This window comes from Hemicordylus capensis, chromosome 5 (genome assembly GCF_027244095.1).
Source record: "Hemicordylus capensis ecotype Gifberg chromosome 5, rHemCap1.1.pri, whole genome shotgun sequence".
Classification (NCBI taxonomy): Eukaryota; Metazoa; Chordata; class Lepidosauria; order Squamata; family Cordylidae; genus Hemicordylus; species Hemicordylus capensis.
The window spans coordinates 184908770-184925196 of record NC_069661.1 but is presented as its reverse complement, the minus strand read 5'-3'; the positions used below and the strand labels follow the sequence as shown (position 1 = coordinate 184925196).

At 40.9% G+C, this 16427-nt stretch overlaps 1 protein-coding gene across 5 annotated transcripts in view; it reads right to left on the bottom strand.

Moving 5' to 3' along the window:
• Positions 1–11432: 11432 nt before the first annotated feature.
• USP15 (ubiquitin specific peptidase 15) overlaps positions 11433–16427 on the bottom strand; it is a 91823-nt gene continuing 86828 nt past the window's right edge. For 4 of the 5 annotated variants that reach the window (XM_053253339.1, XM_053253337.1, XM_053253338.1 and 1 more), the window contains 4 exons: positions 15763–15912; positions 14810–14913; positions 14631–14719; positions 11433–13301 (listed from right to left, as the gene is read on the bottom strand). In XM_053253339.1, coding sequence (XP_053109314.1) covers positions 13116–13301; positions 14631–14719; positions 14810–14913; positions 15763–15912 — 529 coding nt within the window. In that variant the 3' untranslated portion in view covers positions 11433–13115. Of the gene's footprint in view, positions 13302–14630; positions 14720–14809; positions 14914–15762; positions 15913–16427 lie in introns of those variants that run through there. The other variant, XR_008308058.1, reaches the window with a different exon arrangement.

Here is a 16427-nt window from a genome sequence, read left to right as displayed (position 1 = left end):
TTCAATAAACTGCCAAACGATGATGGCGGGTTTCATTGCTGCATTGGCTCCCAGACCGATTGTGGGCCCAATTCAGTGCTGGTGGTTTTAACCTTTAAAGCCCTAAATGGCTTGGGGCCAGGTTACCCGAGAGAGCGCCTTGCCCCATATGTCCCTAGGGCAGCACGGGGTGGGGGGGGGGTAGCAAGAGGCACCTTTAAGGAGGTCATAAGCAGGTGTTTACCTTTGTGTAAGCAGCACCTGCAAGCTGCGGTGCTCTGCCCACAATCCCACTGGGGCAGAGCTCTGCCAGGCGTAGCAAGGTTGGAGTGGGCCCAGAGACAAGATTTTAAAATGGGCCCCTCCCCTCACTGAAGCTCAGCTCATGAACTAAAGAAATCTTAAATGAGACTGAATAGTGGTAACAAAAAGCATAGTAAAACTTATATATATATATATATATATATGTATGTATGTATGTATGTATGTATGTATGTATGTATATCTCCTATGTGCCACAATAGAACATCATGCTAAATTATTTTTTTAAAGGTTTTGTAAATTGTGGACGATGCAAGTCATTTAATGGTATTAGAGAAAGACATGCTGTTCTGGTAGCTCCAGGTCTTAACACTCACATCAGTTTCGGAGAATGAATACAAGTGAAGGAAGCCCGGGCAGGTGCACGGCTGGGGGAGTCAGTCATGTGCAGTGGGCCCCCAGACAGCTGTCTCCCCTTGCCCTATTATAGTTAGGTTCCTGCTGCCAAGCTTCCAGTGGGGCTGTGTTGTGGCCCCTGGTCTCTTCTGCTGTGCAGAGGCTAGGGCTATGCCGTGGCCTGCCAGATGCCAAGCAGAGTGCCACCGCTTGCAGGTGCTGCTTACATTATGGTAAGTACCTTAAAGGTGCTTCTTCTCCTCCCCTGCCCCCCCGGCACTCCTGGTCCCTACCTGTACCTTAAGATCTTCTTTGGAGCCTCTGAGTGCCCCTGCCAAACAAGGTGGGGCAGGTGGCTACTAGTGAGGGGGCCTTTTCTGTGGTTGCACCCTGTTTATGGAATAGCCTCCCCAGTAAGGTTCTCCTGGATTCATCACTTTATTCTTTTTACACACCAGGTAAATACCCTTTTCCAGACCAGGCCTTTTAACTTTGAGTTTTCAGATTTGATCTGATTTTTAATTAATTTTAAAATGAGTTTCTAAGCTGCGTTTTGTATTGTATTTTCACCTTTTTTTGTCTGTTATGATTTAATGTGGTATTGTATGTCTCAATCCTGTTGTGAACTGCCCAGAGAACAATTTGTTATGGTGCAGCTTACAAATAAAGATTATTATTTATTCATTGCATGTTTTTCCATTTGGGGGGCAAGAGACTAATTTTAACATGTATGAATCCTGCTGTTGCACTCCTGTCTCTCCCCCACCTTTTTATTCTTCTTCTTCCCCCGCTCGATTAATTCAGTGGTGCAGTGGTTAGAGTGCTGGACTAGGACCGGGGAGACCTGAGTTCAAATCCCCATTCAGCCATGATACTTGCTGGGTGACTCTGGGCCAGTCACTTATCTCTCAGCCTAACCTACTTCACAGGGTTGTTGTGAAAGAGAAACTCAAGTATGTAGTACATCGCTCTGGGCTCCTTGGAGGAAGAGCAGGATATAAATGTAAAATAATAATAATGTATGAATCCTGCTGTTGCACTCTTGTCTCTCCCCCACTTTTTTATTCTTCTTCCCCTGCTCAATTAATTCAGTATGCATAACAAAAAAATCCTGTATTTTAATTACTTTCCCAAACCAATTACCATAGGATTCTTATCCCTTAGGATTTATTTAACATCCTTAGGATTTATTTATTTAATTTATTTAGGTCTCTGTCATGAAGCCTGTTGCCTATTCAGATCATCTAGAGGGGTCTGGTTATGGTTGCCACCAACTCATTTCGTGGCAACTTAGGACCGGGCCTTCTCTGTGGCTGCCCCAGGGCTTTGGAACACACTCCCTGCTGAAATAAGAGCATCTCCTTCTGTTTGTTTTTAGGAGGACCCTGAAGTCTTACCTATTTTCTCACGCCTTTAACTGATAACACATTTTTTGAAGTTTAATGTGTGTTCATCTTATGATTTTTATCTTTTTATGGATTTTATTTTTTAATAATTTATTTATTTATTAAGAGAATTAAAAGTAGTAACATGATTACATTATCATATCTTGAACTTCAAACAGTTACATATGACATATTGCATATGACAATCTGAAATTCCGCTTCCACCCTTTGCCAACCTTCCCCTTCACATCAGATATTACAAAAAGATATAAATAATGTGTTAGTCCTCAATATTAAAAAACAACAACACCCAAATCTTAGGTGTGGATGTTGACTTTGTGCTAAATTATAATTTAGGAAAGGTTCCCAGGTTAATGCAAATGTTTCATCTGAAGTATTCTGCAAATAAACAGTGACCTTATCCATCGAGGCATATTCCCATAGCTTTAGTATCCATTCATTAGGCATGTGCCCGAAACATTTCGGAGGCCATTATGAAGGCCTCCGAAACGTTTCAGCACTGGGGGCGTTTCGGCATTTCGTTGCCAATGGGGGGTAGCGCTTTAAGGGTGGGGGAGGGTGTACTCACCCCTCCCACCGCATATCCCCCGCCGGCGCGCTGTCATTTGGAAGCCTCTCGGGGCGGCAGCGTTCCGATCTTCGTGCACATCCCTACTATTCATCCAAAGTCGGGGTTGCCTGTGACTGCCAATAGGCAGCATGGAGGATCCTTGCGGCGGTAATCATATATAAGGACAACTCCGTATATTTAAAAGGTTTTTTTTAAATGAATTTTAAATGTTTTATATTTTATATTGTATTTTAATTCTGCATACTGCCTAGAGATTTCAATATTGCCCTTCTTGGGCAAGGTGTTGGAGAGCGTTGTGGCATCTCAGTTCCATGCAGCCTTGGATGAATCTGATTACTTAGATCCTTTCTAGTCTGGCTTCCGACCTGGATATGGGACTGAAACTGCCTTGGTCGCCCTGATGGATGACCTATGCCAGAAAATAGACAGAGGGAGTGTGACTCTGTTGATCCACCTGGACCTCTCAGCTGCTTTCGATACCATCAACCATGGTATCCTTCTGGGACATATCTCTGGGTTGAGACTTGGGTTATATGGTGGCTCCACTCCTACCTAGAGGGTTGTACTCAGAAGGTTGTGCTGGGGGATGCCTGCTCCACCTGTTGGCCTTTGGGGTGCCACAAAGATCTACAGTAGTCCCTCGACCTACGAACTACTCGACAACCAACGTTTTCGACTTACGAACGCCAAAAAAGACCGGAAGTAGTTGGCGGTTTAGATTTGGCTTCCTCGACTTACGAATTTTTAGATGCAGTTTCCTCGACTTACGAGTGTTTCCAGACTTCCGTGGGTGCGCTTTTCGACCTATGAAAATTTCGACTTACGAACGTCCGTTCGGAACGGATTAACTACGTAAGTCGAGGGACCACTGTATTCTGTCCCCCATGCTGTTTTACATGAAGTCCCTTGGAGAGGTCATCCGTAGGTGTGGGCTGCGGTGCCATCAATATGATGGCACCCAGCTCTACCTAAGTTTTAAGTCAGCAGACACCAGGGAGGCAGTGAATGCTCTGAACCGGGGCTTGGAGACTGTTCTGGACTTGAAGCTGAAACTTAATCCAGATAAGACAGGAGTGTTCTGGGTTGGTAGAACTGATCATCCGAGTAATGAGGTAAATCTGGTCTTGGAGAGGGTCATGCTGATTCTGAAATAAAAGTCCGCAGCTTGGGGGTGCTTCTGGACCTAACACTGTCCTTGGAGGGGCAGGTGGCAGCAGTGTGCAGAAGCACCTTTTACCTACTATGGCTGGTACGCCAGCTGCGACCCTACTTGGAGAAGTCGGACCTGACCTCAGTCACTCATGCGTTGGTAACATCCAGATTGGACTACTGCAGTGTGACATGGGGCTTCCCTTGAAGACTGTTCGGAAGCTTCAGCTGGTTTAGAATGCTGCCGCAAGGATGCTCGTGGTGCAAGTCGCTTCACGAGTATTACACCCATACTACATCAGCTTCATTGGCTACCAGTCTGCTTCTGGGCTAGATTAAAGGTGCTGGTATTGACCTATAAAGCCCTACACGAATTGGGGCCGGGGTACCTGTTGGACTACATTCTCCCATATGAATATGAAATACTTATACCCTGTCCCTTCAGTACACTACTGCTCGGGGTGGCTCACAAGAAGATAGACACAGATACAATAAAAGTAATAAAATTAACTAAAAAAAATTTAAAGACATTTTTAAAACCACAATTATTAGGTTCAAATTAAAACTAAAAATTATAAAAAGCTAAAGAACCTACCAGATATAACAAAACAATAATGGAGCATTAAAAAGCCTAGGTTCTTTAGCTTTTTATAATTTTTAGTTTTAAAAATAACCTTTAATTCAAACCTAATAATAAATTTTGGTTTTTAATCTGACAACTTTTTTTGTTTATTTTAATTTTATTACTTTTATTGTATCTTATGTCTATCTTGTTGTTGTAAGCTGCCCCAAGCAGTAGTGTACTGGAGGGGTGGGGTATAAATATTTTAAATAAATAAATATAAAATCAATCAATAAATAGTAAAATAAATGAATAAATAAATCCCAATGAACTACTGCCAGCAGGTCCCAAAGTTGGGAGAACAGCACTGTACCCTCTCTGGCTTCAGGCTGGCCAAGTAGCCTGCTAATAAAGGGGCCTCTTTTTATGCTCCTCAGTTACCTTTCAGCTTGAGAAAAGAGGGTGTTATCCCAGACTGCATTCTTAAACCTGTGTGTGTTCCTTAAAATAAACACAACCAAGGTATGAGCATGACAAGCAGCCATTTGAAAGTGTGTACCATACATTTATATTTCGAGATTTGGAATTAAAATTTTGCATTATCTGCATTTCTCTTCCCCCTTTCATTTTTGAATCCAGGTTAAGAGCTACTAAAAGTGTGGAACAGTGGGGAGGGGGGAGAGCAAAGAGTTCTTTTTGGTCCCCTATTCCCCAGTATGAATAGCAATAGAAATTCAGGCTCTCCTTCTTCATGCTCACCAGCTGTCTCCTACACATGAGCCAAGATAAGGGTATGGTTGAGTCAGGACTGCCATTTTTTTGAGCATTGGCTTACTGGATGATAAAGCAAGGAACTACTATTACTAACCCTTCTACAATTCAAAATACCGCCCCTTTTAAAGATTAGTGGCCTAATGCCTTTAGTAAAAATAAATACATCATTATGTCTGTGACAGTATTATGAATCATAATTAAGGTTACTTCTGTGCACGATTGACATACCTGCCTTCAGCATGGCTGCTCACGTTGAAAATAAATACACTCTCAAATATTTTAATTATGACATGCTAACACTTTAGGCTGTGATTGTACTTTACAATTCAAACCTGAAGAAATACATACAACCAGTAAGAACATACAGATGATGGTGGCAGTAAAATGGACCATTTTATTTATGTATTTATTTTTCTTTGTAAACTGCTTTGTGAACTTTGGTTGAAGGGCAGTATATAAATGTTGTTGTTAGTAGTTTACATCTATACAATATACTACTACATGTTGCTGATTTTTCTGTCAGTATAAAGTTGCTAATTATTTGTGACTAGTGTTTTCTGGCCCGTTGTAATAACGGGCGCTAGTAGGGGAGAGTTCCCCCCCTGCCCCACTCCCTCTGGCCTCCCCCCCCCCGCCCTCCCAGCTGCCCGAGACCTCCTTACCCGAAGCAGCCCGCAGCAGTCGGGCAAATTGAAAACAGTTTTTGTGCAGAAGAGAGGAGCTCCCGAACAGAGCTCCTCTCTGTGCTTAGCCAATGCCCAAACTGCTGCTATGGACGGAAAGGATGCCTATTGCGTCCTTTCCGTCCATAGCAGCAGTTTGGGCATTGGCTAAGCACAGAGAGGAGCTCTTTTCGGGAGCTCCTCTCTTCTGCGCAAAAACTGCTTTCAGTTCGCCCGACTGTTGCGGGCTGCTACGGGTAAGGTCTCGAGCAGCTGGGAGGGCGGTTGGCGGCCGTGGCGGCGGCCACGGAGGCATTTTCCTGGGCCATTTTGGCCCTTAATCATTTGGGGGGTGGAGCGGGGAAGGAGAATTTGGGCAGCTGGGAGGGTGGGAGAGCGGGCGGCGGCCGTCTCCCCGTCGCGGCCTCTGTCTCCTCCGGCCGAGGCTGCGGCTCTACTGCCGCCTTGGCTAATCTCCCCCGCTGCCTCTTCCCTGGCTTTTTTGGGGCAGCACCTTCTGGCCGCTCAACGTGGCCGCGGGGTGCTGGCGGTCGTGTTTCCCTCGGACTGTTCTGAGCATGCGCTCCGCACATGCTCAGAACAGCCGAGGGAGGCACGGACACACGCTTGGTGTCCGTCCACGGACGGACACCAAGCGTTTTATTAGAGAGGATGGTACAAACTAGTACACAATGGCTATGAATGAATACAAATGAATTTGCTTTTTGCATTGAGAACAGCTGGAGTTATGCATCAAAGTGAAATGCTGAATATGCACATATGTTTTACATATAAATTAGTATTTTTATAACAAACATGGTCCTAAGAGATCAGAGCACCATCAAGTCTGATCCACCACTAGAAGACAGCAGTATCCCACATTAGCCTGTCTACCAATCAGCATACCAGTGTGTTGGTACACACATACAAGAGGAATGTGCAAAGAAAGTTGCTTGAAAAACTTCAGAGCAGCAAGTTGTGATACTTGCCAGGGACGTAGCTATAATTGAACGAAAGGGTTCAAAGAACACGGGCCCCCAGCTCCTGAGGGCCCTCCAGCTCCATCCCTCCCTATTTTCTTCATTGTCTCCCTCACTCTGGGGGGCCGCCCGAGAGACGGATGAACACGGGCCCCTCTCTCCTAGCTACGCCCCTGATACTTGCTACAGAGAAAAGCACGAAAACCCAAAGATCTATGGTGTTACCTTTTGTAATGCAGGCAGTGCAAGCATACTTCATTTCATTAGCTTTCAAGGGATTGTGAGGAACTCCAAAAGGATCTCTCCAAAAGGATCTCTGGGGGACTGGGCGACAAAAGGGCAAATGCGGTTCAATGTAAGCAAGTGTAAAGTGATGCACATTGGGGCAAAAAACACCAACTTCACATATACGCTGATGGGATCTGAGCTGTCAGTGACTGACCAGGAGAGAGATCTTGAGGTCGTGGAGAACAGCTCATTGAAAGTGTTATCTCAGTGTGCGGCAGCTGTGAAAAAAGTCAATTCCATGCTAGGAATAATTAGGAAGAGGATTTAAAACAAAACTACTATGTTATGATGCAATTATACAAATCTATGTTGCGGCCACATCTGGAGTACTGCGTACAGCTTTGGTCACCGTATCTTAAGGAGGGCATTGTAGAACTGGAAAAGGTGCAGAAGAGGGCAACCAAAATGATCAGGGGCATGGAGCACCTTCCTTATGTGGCTAGGCTACAGCATCTGGGGCTCTATACCTTGGAAAAGAAGCGACTAAGGGGAGACATGATAGAAGTGTATAAAATTATGCATGGAGTGGAGAGGGTTGACAGAAATTTTTCTCCCTCTCTCACAGCCCTAGAACCAGATGTCATCCCATGAAACTGAAGGACCGACAAGAAGAAGTACTTTTTCACGCAGCACATAATTAATCTGTGGAATTCTTTGCTATGGGATGTGGTGATGGCTACCAGCTTGGGTGGCTTTAAAAGGGGTTCAGACAGATTCATGGAGGACAGGTCTATCAATGACTACTAGTCTGGTGGCCGTGGACTATCTCCAGCCTCAGAGGCACAATGCCTCTCAATACCAGTTGCAGGGCAGCAACAGCAGGAGAGAGAGCATGCACATACTCTTGCCTGTGGGCTCTGCAGAGGCATCTGGTGGGCCACTGTGTGAAACAGGATGCTGGAATAGATGGGTCTTGTGCCTGATTCAGCAGGGCTGTTCTTATGTACCATTAGATAAGCTCAGGTTGAACCCAACTCATATATCCGTGTCAGAATACTAGCCCCTGTGAAATGGCCAAATGTATCTGGCTTCATTAAAACTCCAATGGTTCTCTCGCAGTGCCCTACAGTCTTATGAGTCACCTGTTAATAAGGAATGGAGATGTGCACACCAAAACAAGTGTTTGGCTTCTCCTAAATCACACAGCCATTCTACAACTACCTTACATAATACTCTTAACATCAAAGTTATATTTTGATGCAAGTTTGAAAGCATGGTGTCCTTTTAGTTCATTTACAAGTATGGAAATAGGACTTAAAGAGCTCTGCATAAGTACAGCCTAATTATATATGATATACTTCCTGGGTAGGTGGAAATTCCTACACCAAGATCTCATACCTGTAGTTCTCTTTAGTCCATTTATGGCAAAATATCTCAATGTTGTACATGCCCCAAAGTGCCATTTCTGGGAGGTTTACAGCAATATAAACTATTTAAAACCACAATTGTTTAAAAAGCTTGGGTGAAAAAAATGTGTCTTTAGACTTTTAAAAAGTTGACAAAAATGGGGAGGCTCTTATTTCAGCAGGGAGTGCATTTCAGAGTCTTGGAGCGGCAACAGAGAAGGCTCGTCCCTGTGTAGCAGGTGGCAACTGCAGACGAACCTCTCCAGATGATCTCAATGTGTGATGGGGATCCTAGTGAAGGCATTCTCTTAAATACCCTGGGTCTAAGCTGTTTAGGGTTTTATAGGTTATAACCAGCACCTTGTATTTTGCCTGGAAACTTAATGGTAGCCAATGTAGTTCTTTTAATATAGGAGTAATATGATCTCTTTGAGATTACCTGGAGACCAACTTGACTGCCACATTCTGTACCAACTGCAGTTTCCAGACTACGTACAAAGGCAGCCCCACATAGTGTATTGCAGTAGACAAGTCTTACCCACATATGTATCACTATTCTGAGGTCATTTTATCTCAAGAAACAGACACAGCTGGTGTATCAGCAGAAGCTGATAGAAATAACTTCTGGCCACTGCCTGAACCTGAGACACCAGGGAGAGGTTTGGATCCAGAAATGCACTCAGACTGCGTATCTATTCCTTCTGGAGAAGTGCAACATGAAAACTTCAAATTGTTTTGTCACAGAGCCCTAAAGAGTCTTATGGGCTACCTGTTAATCCAGAACCTGCAGCTCAGAATTGTCTCCTGAATTCATCATCTCCTATCTCAAACAGTATCCACTGCCAGGATTAGAGCATGCCTCACAGGGCACCTGAATGTGCTTCTTTTTATTTGATTACTTCAGTGTCCCAAAGGCTTAGGTAAGGACAAGAGATTCAGCCCACAAGCTAGCCAATGTAGGATTGTCCAATTTTTAAGGAGTGGTAGAAGACATGGGTCCAGATTATAGGTACTCAGATTTCAATACCAACTGAATACAGAGGTCTTGTTTACTATGGAATACTGTTGTATGTCCCTTCCTCTTCAATGGAAAACCAGATGGCTTGATTTTGTTTATTAAAATGATTTAACTTATTAGCATTTCATTTTTTATCCATTCTCAATGAGATAAAATGCCTGAACATTAAAAATAAACTCAAATTGAGATAAATACACCTTCTGAAAAAGGAAGAAGTACATTCGTATTGTCAGATTTTCTTGCTGATTAAATAATTTGATAGTTGTCAGTCTCCTTGTGAACAATCAGAACTCTATAGAATAGACAGTATGGTTGTGGCTTTACTTAAAATAAAATAAAAAACTACCCGTAAGTGCTACCTATTCAGAACTGGGAAGGTGCATGTGTCTAACAGCAAGTATGTTTATTACTTTGGGTGCTAGGTATACCTGAACGTATTGACAGCACTAATGTGCTTTCTCCAAAAAGTGTGTAGTATATATTGAATACAGAGCATCTTTTCATTGAATGACTGTAGAAACTCTTTCCCCTCAATATTTTGTAATTTAAGACAGATTTTAGATGTATTCGTGTCACTTTACAGCATCAGAGATTTTATAAAAATATTTTAGAACCATAGACCTATTTTTACAACAGATTTATCCCAATCTAAAAGCAAGCAAGCATGAATACAGTACTTGTTCTTGCCTCTCGCCTTGTAAAGGCCCTTCATACTGGCTGTGTAAGTTGCCCTTTAGCAAATAGCAAGCCTGCCAAATTGGGATAGTTTCATGTAATACTACCTTTTAAAAACTATCTAAAAGCTACAGTAACAAACCAATTGTGCTGGCAAAGACCTATTATTTAAGGCTTCAAAGGCACTATACCCATGCAAAATCTCTGTGAGCTGTCGCCAAAGTGACCTGAACTACTTTAAACTTTCAGTAACACATTAATTCATAGTACACATTCCTTCCCTCCCCAGGCTTCACTATTAAAGCATGCTGGAAGGGGAACTTCTTTATTTTGAAAGCTAGCTAGTCAAGTAGACTATTCAAGAATCGCCTTCATCTTGGTCTGCAAGGTTTGCAGACACAAGAAACAGTGATGGGAGTTTTCCAGAAAACTTTAAATTGAACAGTATTCAAGAAAAACATTTAATGTTCTAAACAGATTGGAATCTGATTCAGCATGTTTGGATTATGTGTCTTTTGAAGGCTACTTTCCTTAAGAAAGTAAGCTTGTATGTGTGTGTCCCTGTCCTGATCAACTTTGCAATGCCTGGACCGATTTGGACCAAATTTGGTACAGTTGTAGTGACAAATAGGGTTACCTCAATGGGATAGTTTGTGATGATGTCCTCCACTCCAATTTACAATGTGTGAACGTGAGGTGCAAATGGACTAACTTGTGAAGATGGTAATTATCAATTAAGATCATAGTGAAAGGAAAATAGACAGATTAGTTCTTACCAGAACTTCTTGTTATCATCGATTCCTGCTTACCCCCACCCTAACATACAAATAGTGTATGTGATTTTATATTTGCTTGCTTCTGAAGGACAGCCACTTGAACTAAATTAATTACAATCTTGAAACTGCCTAATTTGACTGGTATCCTATTCATTCATTGTTATGAATCAATTTTATGGACCAGTGCATTTCTAGAAATGGAACATTTTCCAAGGAAATATATAGTAGTGGAAATTTTCCATTTCAGAACATTTTCTGCTCCACATCACTGGCAGGGAGCTTCTGCTGTGGGCGTCTATTTACACATTCAATTCCCCTCATGCATACAGAAGTAATACAGTCTAATAGGGACTGCACCATATGCATTTCTCAAATGTTTAGTATTGTTCTACCACTGCTATCTCAAGATCTTTCAGCCCTTCAGGATGGAGAAAAACAGAATTGGTTTAGGCATTTTTTCTGGTTGCTTGAGTTAGTACACTTGCTACTGTATGATCAGTATTACTTTTACAACCCATGGTAATGAAAGATTTTGACAATTTTGTTGTTTATTACCAAAGATTACTTGTAAGAAACTGAAAAGACTAAATAAGGCCTTGAATAGCTTTATTGAAATTTGTATAAATAAAACATGCGCATTTCAAATGTAAACCCAAGTGAACTCAAGTGCAGACAATTTTTAACCTCTGTCATGCAGGAGGCTAGCTTACATTAAAAAAAAAACAGAAAGCAGCTTTAAAATACCAGGATGAAACACCAGCTTTTAATATCAAAGTATAAAGCAAAGCCATGTCCACAAACCTAATTTTATCCTGGTCAAATGCAATTTTAAACTTTTAAATGCTAACATAAATAAATAATTTACCAAAATGTGCACTCACAGAGTGAACTTTATTTACAATACACAATTTATAACCTATTGTATTTGATTAGTTCAAGTGAAGATCATACTTTTTGCTTTAACGATGGTGGGAGTTCAGGTAGTAGATATGTGAAGTGTGCCTCCACATTCAGGGAGTTCCTATCAAAGGCAGTATTGTATATGACTCAACAATACATTCTTCCAACTATATCAAAGGGAAAGCAGCAAATAAAAAAATGTTTCAAACCATCACACTTATTTTTGGCATCCCAGACTCCTTGAACACGGTCAATTAAAGTTCAATTCAAGGTATGTATGCTTTATCTACTTACTGTACAGGTTCTGACTCTTGAACATGCAAATGCCAATTCTTCTATAATAAGTTACCTTTTGAGATAAGATGTAAGGCTATGGTGAATTCCACCAAAAACGCACATGAAAAATTAACAGACCTACCTTTAAACCAGTTGTCCATTAACAATTTGAAGGCAAGTTAAATGGAAGAGTCATCTAAGCTTGATGCACAATCGTTACTATGAATACAGTATACTATTAAAAATCGGACCCTATTACACTGTATGTAGTTTGTAAATTGCCAAACTACCAAAAATATGGGGAGGGACTTACAGCACAATTAAAGATTTTGGACTGACACCAGATTAAAGTTACGCACATCTTATAAGCAAGGTAACAGGAATTATGTTTACAAAGTAGATCCAACAAGCAATGAGGGATACTTACATTTAATTGAAAAATTCAATTCCTTAATGCAGCATGAAATCCAGAACCTGTTCCACAGCAGCAGTAAGATGAACATAATATTCTGGAAGATTACTAATACCACAAAAGGTTAAAACACCTTTTTCAAGTTATTTTCATCTATCATGATTAAGGTTTTTTTTTTTTTAAATCAATTTTTCCCCCAGGGAGTAACTTGAAAATTTGGTGTTCCAAGAATACTGCTGCACGTGTGTGTCTCATATACAAGGCAACTGAATGTTTGCAACAAGTATATGGATGCTCCCCATTCAAAAATCCAGGCTCTGCAGTAATATTCCTGAGGTGTTAACACAAATACCAAGTTGACAAATTGTTGATATTAACTTGCATCCAAAACAGAAAAAACCATAATTCATCCAAACTGCAGCAGAAACTGTAAAGGGGTTTATTTGTGATTTCCTATATATAGCTCGTGAATACAAGATTGCAAAGGTATTAGAGACAAATTCTGTTAACGTTTTCATTGTGTTTCACTTCAAGTACTGCACAAGTTAAAATGTAATAAGGATTTACATTCTGTCATCTGAAATTTCCCATCTCAGATTTTATTTTTTATTTGGTGGGTAATTTGTGTTTCAATAGGTATCTCCCACAAGAAAGTTTTTCTCTGTATGGCTTCTAGGTCTTCCATTAGTTAGTGTGCATACAATTTTCATTCTCTATATCATTGTCATTCTCATTACTGTCCTCATCACTCTCTAGTGGGATGCCTGTGGCAGCAGAAGCACCTTGTTTTGTTTCCCGGTCAAGGGGGAAAAAGCCAGTTCCACTGAATGTGTCCTGTCTCTGGTAAAAGAGCACATAGGCTGCTTTGGACTGTAAAACAAGAAAAAAATGATGTGTGTATTCATTATCAAAGCCACATCTTCCACAATCTCCATTTTCATTAATTTGAAGTCTCAATCTTACTGCAGGAAGTTGGACAACTAGGTAGTTCTGTTTAATGGAGGAAACAATATATTGTCTTTTATATAAAAGTCTTCCTCCCATTGGACATATTTCATTTAGAAATTTTTGTATCACAGCAAACACAGCCAAACCTGGCAGTTGGCCTATGGGGCAGATTTGAATTTTGCTCTTATTCAAGCATTTCTGTATGATACATCTATCAAAGCAGTCACACAGATGCTGGAATGAATTCCCTGGACCTGAGTATTGGTCAGACAAAAGTGAGTGAGTGTGAAGGCCGAGATGGGAGGGATGGGTTGGGAAATATCTTGAAGAGTTGTTACCTGAGGTAAGGCACAAATGGAGCATAAGGAATGGTAGATGAGGGTGAAGAAAGCTACCTGATGGTGTGATGTATGATAAAGGATGGCTGTGCAACTGAAGCAGGGGAGAAACAAACAGCAACAGAAAAATGTGCAGGCTTACTGGGCTTGCTCAGCCAGTTGCATTTAGTAGTTTCCGTTCATGGAAATAACACAGCAGCCTTATATACAAAGCCATTATTTCCATGATTCCTTGCACTAGTCCAGAGGATACTTTCCCTGTCTAAACTAGCCCACATGATTAAGAAGATCATTATTGCATGTGATTGCCCACATGCAATAAATGGAAAATATTGGCAGGCAACCCAACAGCAGGGAGCAGCAAGGCAGGAGTAGCAAGGGGGGCTAGTTGACGGAGAATGGACAATTGCTTCAGCAGGAGACAGAGAGCGGTGAGGGGCAAGGCAGACAAGATGGCTAGGGAATGGCAGTGGTGGCAGGGAGGGGTGGCAAAGGGGCTTGTCAAAAAATTCTTATGCCCCACACCCACAAAAATCCCTGCACCCCTCCCCCGCAGTGAGATACAAAAAACTATAACCTGTGGGTCATGTGTGTGAAAATACGGTATGCTCATACAAAAATTCTCCCTCAGAGCCCGAAGTATATCTGTGTATATTTGCTTATACAAATATCTCTGTATATTTGCTTAAGAGTGGGACTTACCTAACTATAAATGTAATATATAGCCATTTTGGAAGGGCGGTATACAAATCAAATCAATCAATCAATCTAGTCAAGCATCTACATTAGATGGAGAAACTGTATTTTTAATTTAAAATATTGCTATTTTATATTGTACTGTAATAGTATTCTTAATAAAATAGGATTTTGTTCCTGGATAAAAGCGGTCTTGTTAAAAGAAAAAGATACTTGCCACTATTTGTTCCTCAGATGCAGTCGATACACTACTATCATCGAAGTAGTACCACTTCCCATCATCTTTGTTTTTTGCGAACGCTGTATCTAGGATGGAGGGGGGGGGATTTTTTATCAGATAGCTTTGATAACATGCCATGATAAAAATGCATGATATTTATAAAATACGTTACTTACAATGCCCTCCTCCCATGCCTCCATAGTGGTTGGACACAGCAATCAAATTATAGCGGCAAGGTCCAGCATTTGGATTAATAAGGAACTCTGACATATCCAAATCACTGTTTTAAAGAAAAAGCACATTAGTTGTTGATTTATATTCAAGAACTGGATGTGGGTCTTTACATTTTTTACTTTAATACTTAACTCCGCGAAATAAAGCAATAACTAACTTTTTACAAAGCAATACACTAATCACAGTGAAAAACCTGAAATGCACACATGTGAGCGCACATACACACACACACACTCTCCATTCCCTTTCTGCTGCTGCAGAAGAAATGATGATTCTCAAATAATAAGTTTTGTTCACATAGATAGCCTTATCTGGAGCAAAAGTGTCCCTGTGAAAGCTATCTATCTGTCCTTTCTTCTAATAAGCTTTGCTATAATCTTAATTGAAAATAAATGGGATGCAATTCCACAAATGTGTGTTCAGGATGAGTGATGCTACTGCACATTACTACTGGAGAATTACCGGGGAAGTGATCATCTAGTAGATAGTGCACTACTAGGTTCATGTTTAATTTGGAAGCAGTTCAGAGCAGACAGATACAAAGGCTATGCAACTCACACGAAGTGATTTTTTTCTCCTAAGACAGCTGAAAATCTGTACGATACATCAGTATCTTAAAGCCTCATGCCCCATTCTCTGCCTGCATTTCAGAAATAACCAGTCAGTTGTATTGTTGAATTCCCATCAGGATTATTAGATCAGGATATGTATAAATATGCTTTGTTAAGTTCAGAACAAGTTTGTTAAATTCATAACCATTGAATTTAGCTCCATCCTACAAGTATACTTAACATTAAGCAAGGGTGTGTATGTGTGTGTGTGTGTGTGTGTGTGTATATATATATATATATATATATATATTTAACATTAAATAAATTTTATATGGTTCTCTTACCAGATAGGGAAATCAACCAAAGTATCCAGCTTATCCCTCATATATCTGCTGTAAGAAAAGCGTTTTAGATGCACTACTAATACTGGTGGCAGTGACCACAAATCTAGTTTTTTGGTAGCTTGCTGATGTTCTTTACAATTTGGGCAATACCTAGGAGAAAGACAATCTTGTTATGGTGCAGTAAGTTAAGGCATATGATATCAAGGTTTCTCCATAACTAAGAAAATGATCAGTTTGGTCAATAAAATATTAAGGCTTATTATAGATAAATGGCTGATATCCAGATTAACACTGCACCAACACTCCAGGGTTTTCCATTGTGTGAAGCGGGGCCACAATTTTTAGTGATCTCTCCTTATCTCTTCATCTCCCTGCACCTCCCAAAATAGGATTTTTGTTCGCCAAAAATTGCTCCTTCATCCTTGCACAATAGAAAACACTGTTGCATCAGTGTGGCCTTACTCTGGATGTCAGCCACTAAGCATTATAAACAAAATATTTTCAGTTTATTTCAGTGCCTGATATTATGAGCATGAGCTACAAGGATACAATCTTGCTTTTTTTCGAGGCCTATACAAATGGAATGATCTTCCACAGCTGATATGTAGACCACGGCTAATGTCCACAGCAGTCTAAAACTGAGCTAGTCTGGATTGCAAATATCA